General features: G+C 39.0%; 1 protein-coding gene across 1 annotated transcript in view; it reads left to right on the top strand.

The window, feature by feature from the left end:
• Positions 1–23,281, top strand: part of SGCD (sarcoglycan delta) — a 296,688-nt gene that overhangs the window by 201,718 nt on the left and 71,689 nt on the right. Inside the window, exon 2 of the mRNA XM_023726426.1 lies at positions 1,241–1,342. Coding sequence (XP_023582194.1) covers positions 1,241–1,342 — 102 coding nt within the window. The remainder of the gene's footprint in view (positions 1–1,240; positions 1,343–23,281) is intronic.

The raw sequence follows: 23,281 nt of genomic DNA, 5'->3' as shown, positions 1-23,281 counted from the left end.
ACAAATAGTTTCTCATTAAACAGTTAGTACACATATTGTTTTATGACGTTGGTTAACAACCCCACGACATGTCAACACTCTCCCTTCTCAACCTTGGGTTCCCTATTACTAGCTTTCCTGTCCCCTCCTGCCTTCTAGTCCTTGTTCCTGGACTGTTGTGACCCATTAGTCTCGTTTTGTTTTATGGGTCTGTCTAATCTTTGGCTAAAGGGTGAACTTCTGGAGTGACTTCATTACTGAACTGAAAGCGTCTCCGGGGGCCATACTCTTGGGGTTTCTCCAGTCTCTGTCAGACCAGTAAGTCTGGTCTTTTTCTGTGAGTTAGAATTTTGTTCTCCATTTTTCTCCAGCTCTGTCCAGGACCCTCTGTTGTGATCCCTGCCAGAGCAGTCAGTGGTGGTAGCCAGGCACCGTCTAGTTGTACTGGACTCAGTCTGGTGGAGGCCGTGGTGGTTGTGGTCCATTAGTCATTAGGACTAATCTTTCCCTTGTATCTTGTTTTCTTCACTCTCCCTTGCTCCCGAAGGGGTGAGACCAGTGGAGTATCTTAGATGGCTGCTCACAAGCTTTTAAGACCCCAGGCGCTACTCACCAGCGTAGACTGTAGAACACTTTCTTTATAAACTATGTTACGCCAGTTGAGCCAGATGTTCCCCTAGACCATGGACCCCACAGCCCTCCACCCAGCACTTCGGTCCCTCAGGGAGTTTGGATTTGTCTATGGAGCTTCCATGAACTTGCCGTGTACAAGTTGTACTGGCTTCCCTGGTATTGTGTGCTGTCTTACCCTTCACCAAATAACGTCTTAAATGTTTTGTGAGCCAAACAAACTATGTCACAAGGATGGATGTGATCAGCAGACTGCTTGTTTGAAATGTTTGCATAGAGTTTGGGAAACAAGATCTTTTACTTGAACATGGAAAACCAGCCTTTTATCCCTTCCCACTCTCCACCTTCCTAGATTCTTTCTGCACTACCTAGCGAAAAGGGCCTTGTTCATCTGTGCACGTGAATGACTGGGGGGTGTTACAGACTGCTTGGAATAGAATTTTCTCAGAATAAGTAAACAAAGAGGATTATATGCATAATTGCATTGAACAGTGCCTTCAAGTATTCAACACTCTTAGAAAAAAGAGAGAGGGAGAGAGCAATAACTTTGTTTCAATTTTTGACAGCTGAGGTACTTTCAAATTTTGGCTAATCGCATTTTCCCTGTTCTTTTTCGGTGTCCCTATTTCAGGACGGAATGGGAAACTTGAGAATCACAGAAAAAGGTCTAAAGCTAGAAGGAGACTCAGAATTCTTACAACCTCTCTACGCCAAAGAAATCCGGTCCCGGCCGGTAAGTTTTTACTGAGAGAAGAAGGAATGATTGTTCCTCTGGAAGTCTAAATCTGGGGACAATTATCTTGCTGTCAGATGAGTATAAAGGGTTGGAGAAGAAGGTATAGTAAATGAACATGGTGTTTGAATCTGAAGCCTTGAGTGTAATCATAGTTGTGATGTTGTAAACAAGTGAGATGATCTCTCTGAGCCTCTTTCCATCCCTGCTTAGAGGGCAGGAACCCTTGCTAACCAACTAAGTGCTTTAAGTACTGTACAAACGCAAGGTAGTACTGCTCTGGTTTTTAATTGCTAAGTGCTTCCAAAACACCTTGTTGGTTTGGTTTTGTTTTTCATTAAGAATCTGGACAATGTAGCCAACGTTAGTAAGACTCAATGCAATATCAACAACTATGCTCTGAAATAATATTTAAATAGTCACTTTAATGTGTGTACTCCATGTCTGACATATCGCTGCTCTGCATCCATTATCATTACCTAACTCAATTCACAGAGCAGTGCAGTAGGGTGGGGACTATTGTCTCTGTTTTACAGATAAAGGAATTGAGGCTCAGAGAAGAAATTTGTCCAAAGCCACGTACTTACTAAGTAGCTAAATGAGGATTTGAACTAAGAGAATCTAGCTTTAAAGCCTTTTCTGTTAACCACAGACTCCTACATGATTTTTTCCTTTTGTAGTTTCTTTTCTTTTCTTTTTTTTTTTTTTTTTGTGATAGTAGTGATTCCTAGGTACCTTGCTTTTATCTTACCAAAATTCACTTTGTTTTCTACTGGGCTTTGTTGGTTGATTTTTTTGTTTCTTTGGTTTTGTTTTTCAGTGGGATGGGGGATTTGCTCATTGAAAAGGGTAATTAATGCATTTACTCTGCCTGGGGTCTATCTATGTCCACCAGCAAGCAAGAAATAACGTGAAAAGTTCCCCAAAGCATCATTTGCATTGTGTGCATGGATTAGCGTAATTAATGAAATTCAACAGTTTGGTGCACTAGTAATTTTATCTGAATGCCATCTAAAGTATGGAACTGTATAAAACTTAGTGGAACTGTTGAGCTGCCTCATAAAAAAGTGGGAGAAATGATATTAAAATCATCACAAATAGCAAGTCAATCAACTGCAGAATAATTATAAAATTTAAGAGGAACCCATAGCACACTGGCTTGGGCGTTTAAAGTACAAGAAGTATTGTAAAAGCATCTACTGTCTTTGAAGAACCTATATCCTAGAATATCCTAGGGTGATGGGATGAATCTACAATTAGGTAAGTCAGCCCTTGTTTAATTTGGTGATGATTCTGCTGAGGGCTGAATGGAGGCAGTCAATTTCAAACATTTAAGAAACACTTATTATGTACATTGTTCTTGGTCTGTATTTAGTTTTCCTAACCTGGCAAGTTGGTTGTTAAGTCATTGGTTTGAGTTACAAGTTGTATTCTAGATTAATAATATTATCTATATTAAATTTTTTTTAACTCACTTGTTTAGGACAGTAATTTCCCTCTACTGGGGTCAGCAAACTTGTTCTACAAAGGGTGAGATTATAAGTATGCTAGCCTTTTTTTTTTTTTTACAAGCTTTAAAGAGTGAGAACATTCTTAGCTCAAGGGCCATACAAAAATAACCCACAGGTCATAGTTTGTCAACCCCTGTAATCTATATCGGTGGTATTTCCGTAAATATATAAACGTGATAATTAGGTTGCGTGTGGTTCAAGAGAGCAGATTTTAGATCATGGTTAGTATAGCAGGTATGCATTAAGCAAAACACCCTGAAATAATTTCCCTTGGTCTAGAACTAGTGCCCTATTAAGGAATTGAGAAATACATTTTGGAAGGCTTAGAAAAGGGTTACTGTTAACATCACTTGGGCCCGTGTACAGGAATTCAACTTTTAGGAAATATGCTAGCCAGCCTATCTACAAGTTGACAGGGCCAGCTGACCCCAACTTAGAGATATTCTTGATTGGGGGCTTAAAAAAGTAATACTTAGTTTTTTTTAAAAAAAAAACCAACTGATTTTAATATTGAAAAATCAATGAGTTAAATTCAATCCTTTCAAATTACCTTTTAAAGAAAATAAAAAATAGTGTTAGAATTCACTATTTTTCCATTCTACTTAGTAAAGTAGTTTTCCTTTCAATACATAAATTAATAGATTATAAAACTTTCTAGCCTTTTTTTATGATAACAAAAGAACTATTTCCTATATGTGAAGAATAAAAAACACGTACAGATATACACATGTTAAGATCGATCGTTGGAGCCCTGGTGGCTAAGAGCTTGGCTGCTAACCAAAAGGTCAGCAGTTGAAATCCACCAGCCGTTCCTTGGATACCCTACGGGGCAGTTCTTGTCTGTTCTATAGGGTCACTATGAGTCAGAATCAACTCAATGGCAATGGGTTTTAAGATCAGTCTTTAAGTCAGCTCTACCTGTAAAGTGTTCTTCATCATATGCTACACCCTAGTTCAAGCCACCAGGCCAATGCTTTTTTTCCTGATGCACCAGGCCAATGCTTGAAGACCACCTCTGAACAACACTTCTCTGTAAAACAATCTGAAATACCATTTCTCTATAGTTCACAGCTGCTTCTTCTATTTTATGAGGCATAACCTTCTATTTTTTCCATTGAAAAGATATCAGTGTACAGTTGAACAAGATTAGTCAGCCATCCTAAGTGAGGATAACTAATTAAATAACACTTAGCTGCATTCTGGTTTTTCATTTCACTGAGCTGAGAGGAACTGAGATTGGTTAAGTAGCCTACCCAATGTTCGATACTGTATCTGATTTCATTATCGAAGGTTGCAACCCAGATAAACTTACTACAAATTGATTGGTGTGATAGCAGTCACTTAGGAAGATAATGAGAAAATGTTTGTCTCTGTAAAAAGTTCCATTTGGAAATTGAAGGAAAGTCCCAGGAACTTCTAGCTTCAGCCTCATGGGTGCAGAGCTTCTAAGAGGAAAGGAATCATGCCATTCAGAAAATAGATTGAGGACACCCACTAAATGACCGTAGAAATACCACTTGAATGTACTAACACAGAAATTTGTTAATCTAAGGGACCTAATGTCAGAATCTTTCTGAAAAAATAGTTTAACAGTATATGTCAAGTTCCTTAATAATGTGTGTGTCTTTGATCCAGTAATGACATTTCCACTTAGTTTGTAAAACATAGTAAAGGCAAAATGTAATAGAATATTTAAAAGTAAAACACACACGCACACATACCAGTGCTGTACAAAGAAGTCTATGTTTGTATCACCATCTCAACATGATGGGCATCTCTTTAATTGCTACACATAACTACAGATTTTTGGCAGGAAGCTACCAGTACGTAGACTGAATGAATAAGCACAAAGATGACCTTTAGCCACAAAGTGTCATTTTGGACAACTGGAGCAGAGTCCCGCTTCTTGGGAGAGGCCTCTTATCTTGCTTCCCTTAGTGCTGGAACTAGATGATGCTTTTGTATAACTTCATGTAAAATGGGAAGAGAAGAGAAATTAGCATTTATTGGGCACATACTATGTGCCAGGCACTATTGTGACTTAAAGAAAGAGGAATAATTTTATTAGAGAAAAAGTTACAAACGAGTTTATCTCCATCCTCACCTCAAACTAAACTTGAGTCCATTGCTGTGTTGAATTTAGAAGTTCAGGAGATAAGAGCGTAGAAAGAGAAGTTAGAGGAGGGATCAAAAAATTAACTCATTAAGAGAATAAAGTAGAAAACTATTATATAAGATGAGGGTATGTTTATGTCTTTTAAAAAATGTTTATTGCATGCAAAACTCACCTATTCTAATTGTTCTCACCTACCATAATCTGCCTATAGACTTATGAAATCACGTGTAAAGGAAATTTTCAGAGGTTGTCTGTACCAAGAGGCAGTGCATCACATGCCTAAGCACATCTGCTGTGTTATTAGGCTTGGATGGCGACAAGTGCCACCATGTGCCCAGCGGGTGATCTTTGTTTTCTTACCTGTACAACTGAGATGACATTAATACCTACCTCATGAGTGGCTGTAAATAAGTAAGATTTAAAAAAAAAAAAAATTTGCCGTCAAGTTGATTCTGACTCATGGCATCCCCACATGTATCAGAGTAGAACTGTGCTCCATAAGGTATTTCATGGCTGTGATCTTTCAGAAGTAGATTGCTAGGCATTTCTTCTGAGCTGCCTCTGGGTAGACTCAAACCACCAAACTTTCAGTAAGTAGCCGAGTGCTTAACCATTTGTACCTCCCAGGGATTCCTAAATGAGTAAGATAATGTTTGTAAAATTCTTCATACAGAGCTTGTCATGAAGTTAGCGTGCCAGGAATGGTAGGTCCTATCCTTACCTTCTTCTCCTGATGATGATGGTGACAATGATGATGGTGAAAATTCTCACTATTATCATCTAGTCCAAATGTCTTCTGATGTTTCAACTTCCTCTAACCCAAATGATCTCTCAGCCTCTGCTGGAGTATCTTCTTAATGGAAAACTCACTACCTCTAAGGAAGAATTCCATATTCAATAGCTTTTAGTTTTCAGTTTTTCTTTCTTTCACTGAGTTACAGTTTTCCAATGTTCCACTCACTTTGCGCTCATTCTTCTGATTAAAATTTTCTGATAGCTTTGGAACTCAGACTATTGGCAGAATCTTTCTGAAAAAATAGCTTAACAGTATATGTCAAGTTCTTAATAATGTGTGTATCTTTGATCCAGTAATGACATTTCCACTTATTTTATAAAACATAGTAAAGGCAAAATGTAATAAAATATTTAAAGGTCAAAACACACACACACGCCAGTGCTGTACAAAGACCAGTCTAAGTGTTGGTTCATATGAAAGTCTGAATTCCACCTAAAAAAGAAGTTTGAGGGTATCCAACTTTGTCAATTATGTATGAAATTAGAGAAACACCTGAATACTCTGAAACTCTGAGCTGGTCATCCTCACTGTGAATTTTTACATTTGGATCTATCATCTCTTTGTTTTACAGAAAGATACTCTTTAAGATCTATTTTGATATTAGTATGTTGTGAATTGAAATTAATTCCACCAGACTGAATTACCAAGATAATATAGGCTGGAGGTTGAAAGCTCCTAAGAATTCAATTAGACAAGTCACTTTATTTAATGGAGGGGGATACTGAGTCCCAGAAAGGATATGGGATTTACCCAAGCTCTACCTAGCTAAGGAGCCTGGTGGTGCAGTGGTTAAGGGCTCAGCTACTAACTGAAAGGTCAGCAGTTCAAACCCACCAGCCATTCTGCTGTGGCAGTCTGCTTCTGCAAAGATTACAGCCTTGGAAACCCTGTGGGGCAGTTCTACTCTGTCCTATAGGGTCACTATGAATTGAAATTGACTTGACAGCAATGGGTATACCCATCTAAATTCAGAACAAAATCCAGTATAGCATCATTTTTCAACTTTAACACTGTTTACATGGTGATTAATTTTCTCATGACACTGTGCTTAGTAAGATGAGTTATTCATGGCCATTTCTGTCTCAGGGGGAATAACTGACTGGAAGGAATATTGTCACCCTAAGAAAATTCAAAAGCACTAGGAAAAAGAAACCAGAAACAACAGTGGATAATCCAAGAAAGCCAGGCTTAATTGTGACTGATCTAATCACTGAGATGATATTCTCCACTTTACAATTTTATTGTAAGGATTGAATGAAATAATGTAAGATACATGCTTTATAAACCATTAAGATTTATGACAAAATTTACAAACTGAATCCAGCCCACCGCAATAGTTTGCCTCACGTAAGTGTTTTCCTTTTAATATGCATTTGTTTCTAATATTTAAAGATCTGAAGATTTCAGATTTTAGAAAATCTACACTTCCTGATTCTCAGGAAAGAACAGAAAATTTGGCAGAATGATTTGATATTCCCAAGGGCTGGAGCTGAGCAGCATCTACCCTCTTCAGAAGGAGATTTGGTCTCCAGTTTGCCATAGTTAACACTGGTTACTATTGTCTCTCACCCAGCCTGCTTAACCCATTTATATTACAGGCCCCTGAAGTCCCCTGGGGGTGCATACCCTGGCTGATGGAACTGTGAATGTATGTATCTAGTCATGTAGGGGTGAGGAAATTAGGCTGATTTTTCAGGAATCATATTCACTAGTGACTCATTATTCCTCGCTTCTAATTTTTATCTCTTTTGCCCCAGTTTTCCCCTAGGATATCATGAACAGGTCCACCTCCTGTGAATTGATGAAATCATATGTTAGTTCAAGGGCCTAGAGGTATTAAAGCCTCTAGAGGTGTAGGCTGTGGCCCACAGCATCCATTCCCCACTCCTAGTTTCCTAGAACAGTCCTCCTTTTTAAGTTTATTCCTGGAACTACTATAGAGCATGAGCAGGGGCAGGGAGGCAGACAGGGAGAAGAAAATGTGAAAATTTGAATTCTGCATGCTTTGCATGAGGCAAACAACCCAAAGTAACATGGGATGGCAGACACACGCAAGCTTTGTTTGAAGAGACACCATTATCAATTTAGCTGCAGTGAGCAGAGCCGTGTCCCTGGTTAGTATAGAAACCAATTGAAGGCCGTGGTGGCTTCTTCTCAGTGAGCACAACAGCTTTAACTCCCAGCTGAACATATTGCACACAAAACAGTATTTTCCACGCTACTTGCATGGAACATGAGCATCTTGCTGTCTTTAATTAAGAAGTTAACTGGACCATGAAGTATTGCCCGAGTAAATAAAAGTGATTTTACTAAGTCAGAGGGGTGCATTAGGCATCTTTGAATTTCTTTGAGCACACATAATTGGGTAAATTATGAAAAATTGGAAGGGTCATTTGTAAGCCCATCTGCACTGTAAAGTTGATTGCCGTTCCCCCAATGTATCTATTTTTTTACATGTAGTAATTTATTGTGGACAATAGTGTGAACTATCTGTTTCTTTTCTTTTACTTATTTTTTTTTTAAAGCAGACACACAAACTTTGAATAGATTGACACCTACTAGTATGGTCAGTTTGTTTGTTTATCCTGGAAAACAGAGAACTATATGAAGAATTTTCGTTGCCTTAGAATTAAAATGGGCTGACGACGTCTTTGTTGTTTCTTTAATTTGGGAGAAAAGAAAACCAGGATGGAAATATAAGAGTTACGAAGAGCTTTGATCAGATCTCATTTGTACTGCTCTGGAAGAAGTAAGGCCAAAGTTAAAATGAGGATGCGAAAGTCCAATTTCTATGATTTGAGAGGCGTCCGGCAGGTGCTGCCCCAAATTCTTTCTTGTTGTCTGTCATGGTACCTGAAGGTCCCCCATGAGAACTTCATGTAATTGAAGACCCCTGAGTCTTTCAGAAATGTTTACTTCTCCCAAACTCCTACTGAACAGCACCATTCCCCATGCGCAAACACATTTCCACAAAGGATTTGAAGCAGCTTGTAAGAAATATGTATAGTAGCATAGTAATAAAAGATACGATGGGTTAAGACCAGGAAAAATATAAATTAGAATAGTAGGTAGAGATGGTGGCAGTTAATGGAGTTCAGGGGGAAGGCTAGAAGGTCCTGTATAGTTGCTTTTGCTGAGCCTGGAGTTTGGATTTGAAATTTCCAAACAGAAAGACACAGTCTATTGGATGAGACCTTCTATCTATACCCTCAAGATATTAAATTGAATTATACTGGAGGAGGAGAGTGAGACTGGCAGTTGGATATTCTAGAAAGTACACTAGTTTTACCATTAGAGAATCTGAGCTCTCTGCTCAGTTGCCCACTGGCCAGCAGTGAGACCTCAAGCAAGTCACTTCTCACATCTCAGCTTATCTGTGAGCTAAAGAGGCTGGACATGGTCAGTGGATTTCTAATCCTTTTGAAGCCAATTTTTTTTTTTTTTTTTTTTTTTTTAGAATCTCAAAATCTAAGAATTGGACCCTGCAACCCTGTCACCCTGTCTACTCAGTCTCTTAATCATCATCCACAGGTGACCTTAGGATGTCAGTGCCCTCCCAAGGTGGGGTTCTACAGACCACTGTCTGACAACTGTCAGACTGGATGAAAATTAAGCCTGAAATTCATTTAGGTCTATTCTCAAATAGCACTTCACATCACCTTTCCCTGACTACCCAATCTAAAACATGCCCCTTACCCAGTAGCTTTATTTTCCTTCAATATATTATGTTATGTTATGATATATTTTATTACTTATATATTTATTTCCACCACTCGTCTGTCAGTTTGTCATACTGTGGTGGCTTGTGTGTTACTGTGATGCTGGAAACTATGCCACTGGTATTTCAAATACCAGTAGGATCACTCATGGTGGAAAGGTTTCAGCAGAGCTTTCAGACTAAGACAAACTGGGAAGAAGGACCTAGCAATCTGCTTCTGAAAAAATTGACCAGTGGAAACCTTATGGATAGCAATGGAACATTGTCTGCTATAGTACCAGAAGATGAGTCTCTCAGATTGGAAGGCACTCAAAATATGACTGGGGAAGAGCTGCCTCCTCCAAGTATAGTTGATGTTAATGACATGGATGGAGTCAAGCTTTTGGGACCTTCATTTGACACCAAAATGAGAGGAAACAGCCACAAACATCCATTAATAATCATAACGTGGAATGTACAAAGTATGAATCAAGGAAAATTGGAAGTTACCAAAAATGAAGTGAAAGGCATAGAGGTTGATATCCTAGGCATTAGGGAGCTGAAATGGACGGGTATTGGTCATACTGAATTGTACAGTCATATGGTCAGCTATGCTGGGAATGACGAATTGAAGAGGAATGGCATTGCATTCATCATCAAAAAGAACATTTCAAGATCTATCCCGAAATACAATGCTGTCAGTGATAGGATAGTATCAATACACCTACAAGGAAGATCCGTTAATATGACTATTAGTCAACTTTATGCACCAACCACTAATGCAAAGATGAAGAAATTAAAGACGTTTACCAACTTCTGCAGTTAGAAGTTCATCAAACATGCAATCAAGATGCATTTATAAATATTGGAGATTGGAATGTGAAAGATAGAAACAAAAAAGGAGAAAGAGTAGTTGGAAAATATGGCCTTGGTGATAGAAATGATGCCATAGATCACATGATAGAATTTTGCAAGACCAATGACTTATTCTTTGGAAATTCATTTTTCAACAACATAAACAGTGACTATACACGTAGACCTCACCAGAGGGAATGAACAGGAATCAAATCGACTACATCTGTGGAAAGAGATGATGGGGAAGCTCAACATCATCTGTCAGAATAAGATCAGGGCTGACTGTGGAACAGACCATCAACTGCTCATATGCAAGTTCAAGTTGAAACTGAAGAAAATTAAAACAAGTTCACAAGAGCCATAGTACGACCTTGAGTATATGCCACCTGACTATAGAGACCATGTCAAGAATAGATTTGACGCATTGATCACTAATGAACGAATACAGATGAGTTGTGGGATAATATCAAAGACATCATACATGAAGAAAGCAAAACATCATTAAAAGACAAAAAGACCAAAATGGATGTCAGAAGAGACTCTGAAACTTACTCTTGAAGGTAGAGTAGCTAAAGGAAAAGGAAGAAATGATGAAGTAAAGGAGCTGAACAGAGGATTTCAAAGGGCATCTAAAGAAGAAAGAGTAAAGTATTATAATGAAATGTGCAAAGTCCTGAAATTAGAAAACCAAAAGGGAAGAAAGAACATGCCTGGCATTTCTCAAGCTGAAAGAACTGAAGGAAAAATTCAAGCCTTGAGTTGCAATATTGAAGGATTCTGTGGGCAAAAATTTGAATGACCTAGGAAGCATCAAAAGAAGATGGAAGGAGTACACAGAGTCATTTTACCAAAAGGAATTGGTTGGCATTCAACCATTTCATGAGGTAACATATGATCAACTGATGGTCTGAAGGAAGAAGTCCAAGCATTGGTGAGAAACAAGCCTGCAGGAATTGATGAAATACTGATTGAGATGTTTCAACAAGCGGATGCCGTGCTGGAAACGCTCACTCCTCTATGCCAAGAAATTTGGAAGGCCGCTCCCTGGCAAACTGTCTGGAAGAGATCCATATACGTGTCTATTCCAAAGAAAGATGATCCAACAGAATGGGGCAATTATCTAACAATATCATTAATACCACATGCAAGTATACTTCTGTTGAGGATAATTCGAAAACAGTTGCAGCAGTACGTCAACAGGGAACTGCCAGAAATTCAAGCTGGATTCATAAGAGGACGTGGAACAAGGGATATCATTGCTGATGTCAGATGGATCTTGGCTGAAAGCAGAGAAACCAGAAAGATATTTACAAATGTTTTATTGACTCTGCAAAAGCATTCAACTGTGTGGGTTGTAACAAATAATGGATAACATTGTGAAGAATGGGAATTCCAGAACACTTAATTGTGTTAATAGGGAACTTGTACATAGACCAAGAGGCAGTTGTTCAGACAGAACAAGGGGATGCTGCATTGTTTAAAATCTGGAAGGGTGTGCATCAGAGTTGTATCCTTTCACCATATTTACTCAATCTGTTTGCTGAGCAAATAATCTGAGAAACTGGACTGTATGAAGAACACGGCATCAGGATAGGAGAAAGACTAACAACCTGCGGTAAGCAGATGACACGACCTTGCTTACTGAAAGTGAAGAGAACTTAAAGCGCTTACTGATGAAGGTCAAAGATTACAGCCTTCAGTATGGATTACACTTCAACTTGAAGAAAACAAAAATCCTCACACAGCAAGCAACATCATGATAAACAGAGAAAAGATTGACGTCAAGGATTTCATTTTACTTGAATCCACAATCAACGCTCATGGGAGCAATGGTCAAGAAATCAAATGACATATTGCATTGGGCAAATGTGCTGCAAAGACCTCTTTAAAGTGTTGAAGAGCAAAGATGTCACCTTCAGGACTAAGGTGTGCCTGACCCAAGCTACGGTATTTTCAGTTGCGTCATACGCAACTGGACAATGAGTAAGGTAGACTGACGAAGAATTGATTGATTCCTTTGAATTATGGTGTTGGCAAGAAGTACTGAATTTACTACGCAGTGCCAGAAGAATGAACAAATCTGTCTTGGAAGAAGTACAGGCAGAGTGCTCCTTAGAAGTGAGGATAGCAAGACTTCATATCATGTACTTTGGACATGTTGTCAGGAGGGACTAGTCCCTGGAGGAAGACATCATGCTTAGTAAAGCAGAGGGTCAGAGAAAAGGAAGAAGACCTTTGGTGAGATGGATTTACACAGTGGCTGCAACAGTAGGCAAGCATAGCAAGGATTGTGAGGATGGTGCAAGATCGGGCAGCATTTCCTTCTGTTGTACATAGAGTCACTATGAGTCATAACAAAATTGATGACATCTAACAACAACGACAACAACATATTTACATATTCATCTATTGTGTCTATATTATTTATGTTCTATATATATGTATGTGTGTGTATGTATATATATGTATGTATGTATTATGCTATTATATATATATGTATGTATGTATGTATATTGAAGGATTCCTGGTGGCTCAGTGGTTAAAAGCTCAGCTGCTAACCGAAAGGTTGGCAGTTCGAATTCACCAGCTGCTCTGTGGGAGAAGGATGTGGCCATCTGCTTCTATAAAGACTTACAGCCTTAGAAATGCTATGGGGCAGTTATACTGTGTCCTATAGGGTCACTATGAATCAGAATCTACTCAACGACAACTTTTTTTTTTTAAATACTATTATATATTGATGTACTTACCTGTTTGTGTCCCCTGTGAATATATAATCTTCATGAAGGCAGAGACTGAGAAAGGCATTGCTAAGTGCTATTTAAGACCAGGCTCTGGAGCACTGACTTCCTGGATTCAGATCTTGACTCTGTCATTTACCAGCTGTATGACATTGGGCAAATTACTTAACCTTTCTGTGCCTCTCTTTCCTCATATGTAAAATGGGCATAATACTACTACTACCTCATAAACTTACCACAGCTTTACAAGAGCTATTTTATGCAAAGTTTGTAGAACAGTGCATTGCTTATAAAGCACTGTATAAAACCTGAGTATAATAAATATTTATTATTATTGGCCTTTGTTTTTATAAGTTGACCAATGTATTCTTCGTTCCTGTCACGTGGAAGGAAAGAAATTTTTTTTTTTTTTTAAACAAATGATTGATCTTTTAGGACCCTTCTGGCAGAAGGATTCTATAAGGGACTCTCAGCTAGAGGGACAGACAAGTTTCTCTTATTAAAGAACTTACAAACTGATTCATTATCTGTATCAGCTGCATACTAAGTATTCAGTTAAGTAGAAGAGGGCTTGAGCAAGCGCGTGGGATGAAGCCATGGGGGAGTGGGGCATAGGCTAGGTGGAAGAGATAAAAGTGGTACTAAAGATATTGAACGTCCATTTTTAGTTGCTTTGCAGTTTAGCCCTAATCTAAGCCTTGATTCACGCCACCCATAGGATAACAAAAGCTTCCAAATGTGGAGCTGCGTGTTACCGACAGGACAGTTTAGTAGAACAAAATTAGCACTCCCAGCCCTTCACATCTTTGGGCTCCTCTTCAGCATCACTGTGGCATATTGACACCATCTAACACTTTTAGTTTCAGGAACATCCCCGCCACCTGTAATGACTGTTTGCTGCTGAGACTGCTTCTTGCTTATTTCATAAATAACATTTAAGAGGAAAAAATGCACACTAGAGTCTACTCTAGTGCGTTTTATGCTCCTTTATTGATAGGTAGAGTCCTACTTCAGTTAGGTGGCATCTCCCAGCAATAATACCGGAGTAGTACTTGGGGAGAATTATGGAGGGAAAAGTGAGCTTTAAGGGAGAAAGATGTTTTAGTATAGTCTTAAAAACTGTATTGTTCTTCACTCCTAAGGGATTGGTGAAAAAAAATACGATGCTTTAAAAATTATTTTCTTAATGCCTCAATCAAACCATACTCATCTCCTGGCACATCTTGTCACATGAATGGTTTCTAATTGCTATGGGTGTGTTGCACTGTTAGTCTCAATTTTTAAAAAGCTTGTTCATTGTCAGAAACACTGAGTTTTTCTCCAGAGGCTTAAAAATCACTTCTTTGCCATGTGCAATTATAAGCAAATACTTGATTTTGTGATCTGTATCAGCACCTAAGCGTAACCTTATGATGTATTGCTCTATAAATTATTACCACTGATGTCTAAATGGCAGTTGCCTAAATTATGAGTGGGGGACTTTACATTTCCATGAATGATTCTGTTTTTATTAGCAGTGATTCTGCCTCTAGGCAAATATCAAATGGTCCACAAAGTAAATGAAGCTTTTAAGATTGATAAATATTTTTCACAGGCACTTGTTGCCTGTTGGAGGGAGAGGAAAGATAAGGTAGACTGGGCCAAACAGCCATGTTGAAAGAATGAGCAAGAGGACTATTCAGTTTTCTTTCCCATTTGGTGCAAAAAGGTGAAATTTCTCCACCTTGTATGCCACAGCTTCCATTTTGCAACAGCAGAGTCACAAAAATAACAAGTGGCATCCCTCTATAGCAAAAGACAAGTGCAGATGGTACAATAATTGCAGTTTTCTACCATCAAGCTGTGTAGATTGGTTTTAGCCCTCAGTTAAGGCTCAGGCAGTTTATGTTAAAAAATATGAGAGGAATGCTTATGGAAAGATGAATTATCCTTAGGTTGTAGCTCATTAAGAGATGAGAAATGGAGCTGAGTTCATTTTTAAATAATTAATACATGAGTGTTCATATCACTGGTAAATAGATAGTTTTGATGTTTGCTCCTGGCTTTGACTGTAAACAAAGCAAAGTCCGTCACGTATTTCTTAGCATTCTAGATAATTTTTTGACTTGTCTTAACTTGAGAATTTTCTGAGATGTGTAATTCACCTCCATTCTTTCTCTAACTGCCATTGGGTTCACTAAGTTATAAAATTGTCCTTTCTTTCTCGTCATATCTTAGCAGCACTTAGGTTAGGGAAGTACAGGAAGAAGTTTAATGAAAAGAAAACAGGATTTGACAATGTTATGGCAGAAGTGAGTATAAAAAGTTGGCCAACCGCAACATAGTCATGAATGGTGTAGGACAATTGCCACCCTCTTAATGGGTGAAGGTACTGTGAACACTTAACCGTTAGGATCCTCACCACCACAGCACAACATCACACGGTCATGATCCTGTGGGATCCAACAGTGCTAATCATACAATGGAGTCACATGTTAACAATTTTTAGTGTTTGCCCATGTGCCAGAAAGTGTATATATTTTTATATATATTTTTAATTACCCTTAAGTCACTTATAAAGATCAGTGTCTGTGGCATTATGTGTACAACTTGTACAGTAAATCTAATGTCCAGGAGAACCACTGGTTCTCTTGACAAATTCCTACCAGGGAATGTTGGATGGTTAGAAACATTTAAAGTGTTCCTAAGTGCCTGTAGGGTTTTGCTGTTGTTTTAATATTGAATATTTCTAACTTTAATATATATTAATAGATTTGCTGTTGTGGATATTAAATGAGCTAATAGGTATGAAATCACCTAGCAGAGGACCTGGCCCATAGTAATTGCTCATAAATGTTTGCTGAATTTTAATTTAAATAATGTGCAATTAGACCCTCATATTGTAATAGCTACCATGGATTGAGTGATCATCATGCTAGGCATGTTGCTTACATAAAATTGTATCATGTATTTCTTACAGTAACTCTGTGAAGGATCTGTTATTCATATTTTCTATTTAGAGATGAGCCACAAAATGTTTAGAAAGGTTTTAGAAGAATAAACATCTAATATTCCAACCAAGTTTGACTCTAAAGCCTATGTTCTAAACTGGAATACTGTACTTAATTGGTAGACTGTAAATATAGGTTGACCTGTGCTGTTTGTCTAACTTGCTTTCTCTGAAACCCTAAGAAACGTGCAGGATCCTTGAGAGTTCCATAAAGAGATGTTGTTGATGTTAACTGCCATCAAACTGGCCCCTGACTCATGGCAGACCCCTGTGTTACAGAGCAGAACTGCTGCATAGGGTTTTCAAGGCTGTAATCTTTAGAGAAGGAGTCCACTATGTTTTTCTTCTGTGGAGCTGCTGGATGGGTTCAAACTGCCAACCTTTAGGTTATCAACCGATTGTAAATTGTTTGTGCCACCCAGGCTCCTCCATAAAGAGAAGAGCATCTTATTTCCTCTGTCTGCTCATTGCCATCTGTCTTAGTTATCTAGTGCTGCTATAACAGAAATACCACAAGTGGATGGCTTTAACAAACAGAAATTTATTCTCTTACAGTCTAGGAGGCTAGAAGTCCAAATTCAGGGCCCCAGCTCTAGGGAATGCCTTTCTCTCTCTGTTGGCTCTGGGGTAAGGTCCTTGTCATCAATCTTCCTGTGGGTCTAGGAGTTTCTTAGCCCAGGGATCCATGTGCAAACGATGCACCCCACTCTCGGCTCTTCTTTCTTGGTGGTAGGAGGTTCCTCTCCTCTGTGCTTGCTTCTCTCTATTTTATATCTCAAAAGAGTAACTCAAGATACAACCTAATCCTGTAGATTGTATCCTGCCTCGTTAACATAACTGCTTCCAATCCTGCCTCATTAATATCATAGAGGTTAGGATTTACAACATATAGCTAATTACATCGGATTACAAAATGGAAGACAACCACAAGATACTGGGAATCATGGCCTAGCCAAGGTGACACATATTTTGGGGGAACACAATTCAACCCATAACACCATCTTTCTAGTCCCCTCTCCAGAGGGCTCCTCTCTTATAGTTTGTCCTTATGCAGTTATAACTTCCTATGGAGGCCTGTTTTTCTTTCAAACCACAGATCTCCTAAATTGTACCACCCTCCACTAGACTGTTACTGCACACTGGCCATACCCTTTGTTGGAACTGTATTACAGTATCTATTTGAAAACCATCAAGGACTCATGTGCAAATTAGGCCCCTGAGTGAGGAAAAATGCCAAGGTATTCCAGAGATCTTGGGTTCTATGCATATGTTTTCCTTCAGAACCTCAGATTACAAATTAATTTTTAAATTCCTAAGCACATTACTGGTTTCTCATTTCAAGTTCATCAAAATGAGCTGAGATGAAGTCATAAATACCCATGAAACTTCCAAAACAGTAACCTGGCCTTTCTTAACTGGAGTTTGTCATCTGAACTACAGAACAAAGAACACATGAGTGACTATTTTCTCAGTTCCTCCAATTCTTCAAAATATCTAGTATGGTTTCAAATACATACAAGCAAGGTTAATTCATTATACATAATGGATGTCTTAGGGTGTAAGGGCTTAATTACTTCTGAGAACTACTTTGGAGAAAGGATTCTGTCTTCGTCATTGTAAATTTGACTTCTCGTAAGTGTAAGAACCCACTACCATTCTCCTTCCTTCTACTGATCCTTCATTTCTTATCCTTCCAAACTGACATACTCACAATATGGTAGAAAGCACAATACATACACATACCCAGTAATGTTAGTGGATGAAATTTTCTTCCCCTTTTAAGACGAAAGCTTTTCGTCTGTCTCTCTCAGGTATTACTGTGGGTAAGCATGTCAGGCAGTGTAATACCATTAATTTGTGTATTTTCATGATCCAGTAACTATTAATAGCAGCCTTGGGAATACTTAAATGTTTCCTAATCATTTGTTTAATTTATAATTAAACAAAGACAGTGTACTTGGACACAGTCTATGCGCCCATCATTCTGGTTTTTTGCAGTGAAGGTTTACATGATGAACTTTTCTTGTCCTACCCATTCCACTGAACCATCAGAACTGTCCCTATCATATGCAGCTCTTGTTGTTGTTGTTAGGTGCCTTAGAATCAGTTTAGACTCATAGCTACCCTACGTGACAGAGTAGAACTTCCCCAAAGGGTTTTCTAGGCTGTAATCTTTACAAAGCTGATTGCCACATCTTTCTACCCTGGAAAGGTAGATTCAAATTGCCAGCCTTTTGGTTAACAGCCAAGCGCTTAACCGTTGCACCACCAGGGTTCCTTTATATGCAGCTAACAGCGCACAAAAGGGGAACTCTAATCTTTCCCTGGTTTCACAGTCTTAGTCTAACTAACTCCATGTGCTCACAGTCTTAGTCTCTCACTGTTTGCCATAGGCCATCCTATATTCCTTTCCTGGCCTGTTTCCAGACTTCTTCATTTCTAAATCATCCTCTGTTTCTGGCCTTGACTTCTCTGGTTCCTTACACTCAGCTCTGCTTCTCCAACTTTGATGCATATGCTCCTCCTTGACTGTAGTGTGAATTCTCCCAGATTAACTCAGTAGCATTCAGCTATCCTAGGTTATTACCCTACCTGGTACACCCTGTTCCCCATGTGGAAATACTCTCTCTGGATATTTCCATTCCCATGGGAAGACTTGCAACAGGGTGATTGTGAAGGTAATATAGCATAGTGGCCAAGTACACATGATTTAGAGTCTGATAAATACTGGGTGTGAAGCTCAGCTCTGCTTCCCACTAGCTTTGTAACTTAGGGCATGTTACTTGACTTCTCAGCCCTTTAATTTCTCTATCCATAACATGGGGTAAATGATAGTATTATAAAGTTGTTTTAAAAATTAAACAAGAAATTATATAGAGAGTGTCTTAAACAGTACCTGGCACTTAGTTAGCCCACTATAGATTAAGACTTCAAGGTAAAAGAAAACCATGAGATGAATCGTGAAGGAATGATAGTTGGTACATCTCTTATGTCATAGAAAATAGAAATAAGATTCTATTTGTCTCCATTCACTAATTCCAGTTACAGTAGTCAGATGACTGATTTTGAATCCCACCAAAATTGCACCTTCTGAGCTGAAGTAAATGGAAAGGGAAATCTCTCTTTCCCAGAAGCAAAACGCCATTACCTGAGAGGTATCTATTCAACCCAGACATACAAATACCAAACACTGCTGTGATGGTGTCATCACAGGTTATTCAGAATATCACACGCTGGTGTTAACCTTAAAGAATGATACTGGGGCTTGTTCTCTTGTGGTTCACAGGGTATACCCATACCCACAAGGAAAATAGAAACAAAAGCAAAGGTAGGTAGCCCTGCTTGGCACAGTTGATTGACTTTAATAGGTCCTGATTATGCTGCTCATATTCCATGAAATTAAAAAGCTTACAAATTTTATGAGCCATTACCCTTCCATTTAAGGGAGCTATGACATGTTAGCAGCATTTAATGAAATTCTTTCCAAAATGCCTTTGGCAGGCTCAATGAGATTCCATGTTGAAATTCAACTTGAAGAATTGTTTGGGGAAGTTTGTTCACTGCCTGCCTGTCTTTGTAATGGTGTGGGACCCTGCCCTCAAGGCAAAAAGAAGTTTCTTATCACTTAAGGGGTGATCTGCAGGTATCAAGAAATGTTTCTGCTTTGACCATGATAGGGTTTTCCAGTTTAAGAAGAGATTACAAAGATATTCTCACATTTTTGTGCTTACAGTGGGAGTTCAGAATAGCCTGAGTTTTCACACATTGCGAGATTTTAAAACTGAAGTCCTTTTCTATTCAATTCAGTCTATACTTGTTGAAGATCTAAAACATGCTAGCAGATGTTCCAAAATGTTGTTGTTTGCCCTGCCTTCAATGAGCTCTTACAATATAATTTGGAAGATAAGACTTGGTGAGAGAAGAAATTTAAAGCATAAGAAGTGAGGTGATTAAATCATAGATTATGTGGTACAGTTTATAAAATAAAAGTTCAGGAAATACAAAATTACATAGAGTTGAGTAGTTGAGTGGGGAATTTTTATAGCATATAAGAAAGATACATAGTGAAGCATAAGTTATTTAGAGAGAATTAGTATTATTGATTAGTCTTTCATTTTAACATTTATGTTGGAGATACTTAATGGCACTACCAATTCCCTTTATCCATTTAAGGATGACTAACCATATCACCATCTTGTTGGTGACATCTCCTACCACGTTTGAAGATCTTCTAGATCAAGAAGTATACTATGCGCTTTATATACATTCTCCTTAAATCCTCCTGGCGATCTTATAAGGCAGATAAGATTATCTCCATTTTACAGGTGAGGAGAACTGAGGTACAAAATAGGTAATTTTCCCCATGTAATATGTGTGGGAAGGAGCCCTCATGGTGCAACAGTTAAGAGCTCGGCTGCTAACCAAAAGGTTGGTGTTTTGAACTTACCCAGCGACTCCTCAGGTGAAAGACCTGATGATCTACTCCTGTAAAGATTACAGTCTGGGATATTCTGTGGGGCAGTTCTACGCTGCCACATGCCATTACTGTGAGTTTAAATTGACTTGACAGGACCTAATAATAATGACAGCAAGTGTGTGGGGTAGTTGGGATTCAAACCTGAATATGAATTACCCCAAAACATACATTTCCTATGTCAACATTGATCTTCTCTGGAGAACAGATCACATGAAGGCAGCCCCATCATATCCCACTGGATTGTAAGTTATTTGCAGGCAGGAGTCATGCAGGGCTTGTTCACCATTGTATTCATTTGTCTATCACAGCATTCGATACTCAATAAATTTTTGCTGAATAAATACGTGATTGGTATGTTAAACATGCACAGTGCATAACAATTAAAATGTAACTTTATTTTTATCTTCACTGTTCCTTTGAAATTTGAGTGGAGGAGGTTGTCTTCTCCTTCTCTTCCCCCAGGAAAATTTGGGTAGGTCCCATAAATTTTCTGCTCATCAAAGATTGTAGGCAGGTCTGTGTTATTAGAAGTGACAAAATACAGGCTCAACAGAGAAATTTTAAATGTCTCATCTCTGATATTTATTAACACTTCAGACATTCAAAGTTAAGTATTTGTTTGCCCCAGCTACAGCCTTAGTTGGGGTTTCCTCATCTGTGGGAATAGGTGTTCATTTCAGCCCTTTCTCCCTTCTTCTCCTCCTGGTTTGCTAACTCCTAGCTCAGTGTTAAACCATACCAGAATGGTGGTGGAGCGGGGTGGTAGAAAGTAGGGCAGTTCTTCCTTGGCTGAGTAACTTATACCCTGTGTAACTGGTAGATGGTTAAGTTGACTTCTTCTCTCATGAGGCATATTTTGGATTCTTTGGAGAGTCCCAACCCTGGAACTGCGGTGCATCTCCTATAACACCTATGGAAAAAGCAGTGAAGCCTTCCATTCCTAGACAGGCTGCTTCATCCCTCCTCCTATTCTGTGTAGAAACTCTTTGCCTCCTAGGAGGGCCTCTGGGGAAAAACTTCACATGTCTCCAGGACAGCTCTTTCCCCCACTTTGCCCACCTGTGTTTCATGGAAAACATTTATATATCCTTTGCCTGACATCTTTTGAGAGTACAGGCTCTTTCTGAAGAATCAGTCCTCTCCTACCTCCAATACCAAAGCAGTAAGCCTATTTCTCACCCTCTGGATTCCCTACTGGAAAATCCGTGGTGACCTCAGTGGTAGGGAACCCATGATCTCAAATTGGGTACATTGAATCCTCTTCTCACTGGGCTTGAGGTTAGGAGGTCTTCTCTCCTCCACTCCCTTGAGCCTTATATCTTCTTGATGCCACTAAGGGTATTCTTAGATATATCCTTAGTGAATTCTGCATATTTTAGTCTGGTACATTACTTAGGAATTTCATAGCAATTGTATCTTGGTGCTTGGTTGAAATTTCATTTTTGACATCCTTGTAAATATGTCCCTATGACTGGCTGACTTTCAGAGTAAAATATTTAGGAGTGCTGCTTTCACTAGTCCCACCTCATTCTGAGTATAAGTTTCTTGACTCCATGATGGAAGGAAGAAAATGTCTATACCCACTGAGAATGTACAAGTGAATGAAAGAAAGCCAAGGATGCCAGTGGCTGGAAGAGAGATGTTTCTGCTTTTATGACTTTTCTTGCTGCCTCGCTCTTCTCCCTGGAGAGTCACACTGACTTTTCTTCCTGTGAGGGTTAACTAAAGTGGAGATAGGAATCTCTGGGTGGTACAAACAGTTAACATGTTTGGTTGCTAACTGAAAGGTTAGAAGTCCAAGGCCACCCAAAGGCATCTCGGAAGAAAATCTTGGCAATCTACTGCTGAAAAATCAGCCATTGAAAACCCTATGGAGCACAGTTCTAATCTGACATAAACTGGAATGGCTTTATGGCAACTGGTTGAAAAGGAGATGATGTATTTTTCCTTGCAGCTGGGCTGCTATGGGCCTATTCAGCGATGCTTTCAGAAGCCGTCTTGGTTGGTGATAAATCTTTCTTGGCTTTCTCAGAGCCCCAGCATCTCTACAACAATACGCTTGGCAACAACTGTCATTGAATAAGGATAAGCCCAGCATCTGGCTGGAGGTGCTCTCAATGGATGCTGTGGTGATGTCATTTGGAGCGGTTTACTTTGTTTGTTTTTTTTCTTTTTTTAAACATGAAAGCAAATATTTGGAGGGATGAGAAAACCTGCAATGAAAGGATGTTGTTTCCAGTGGTACTGACCAGAATTTGGAGCTGAATATGCTCTGCTTTTCTGTTCATTGTTTCCTTTTGCTACCTGACTTTGCTGACTCGGTTACCTTGGAGTATATGAGGCTGAGGGGCAAGAATGGCTTTTACTGTCTGTGCCTGGAGGCTTCTCTTTCATAATTGACTGGAGATACTGCCTGTGAGTTCACTGCTGTTTCATCTCCATCACCTCTGTTCCTAGACCTCTATGATTCTCCTGCTCCCAGTATCTCATACTGAGCAGGCACATTACAAGTGTTTATGGAATTAATGTGAATTGAACCACCTTCATTTCTTCTTACTCTGCATTGCTTGGTATATGACACTTAAAAAACATGCCTCCGAACTCCTTCTATTTGTCCACAATTGCGTTAAGTATTTGGATAAACTCTAGCACAGAGTAGGTGCTCAATGAATGCTTACTGAATGAACAGGAGATAAGAATGGAGAAAGGGCTTGGGGGGAGGAATCACAGGAGAGAGGCATGCCCTCTGCTATGGTA

This window comes from Trichechus manatus, unplaced genomic scaffold (assembly GCF_000243295.1).
Source record: "Trichechus manatus latirostris isolate Lorelei unplaced genomic scaffold, TriManLat1.0 scaffold00011, whole genome shotgun sequence".
In the NCBI taxonomy this organism is placed as follows: domain Eukaryota; kingdom Metazoa; phylum Chordata; class Mammalia; order Sirenia; family Trichechidae; genus Trichechus; species Trichechus manatus.
This window is presented reverse-complemented; position numbering and strand designations above follow the sequence as displayed.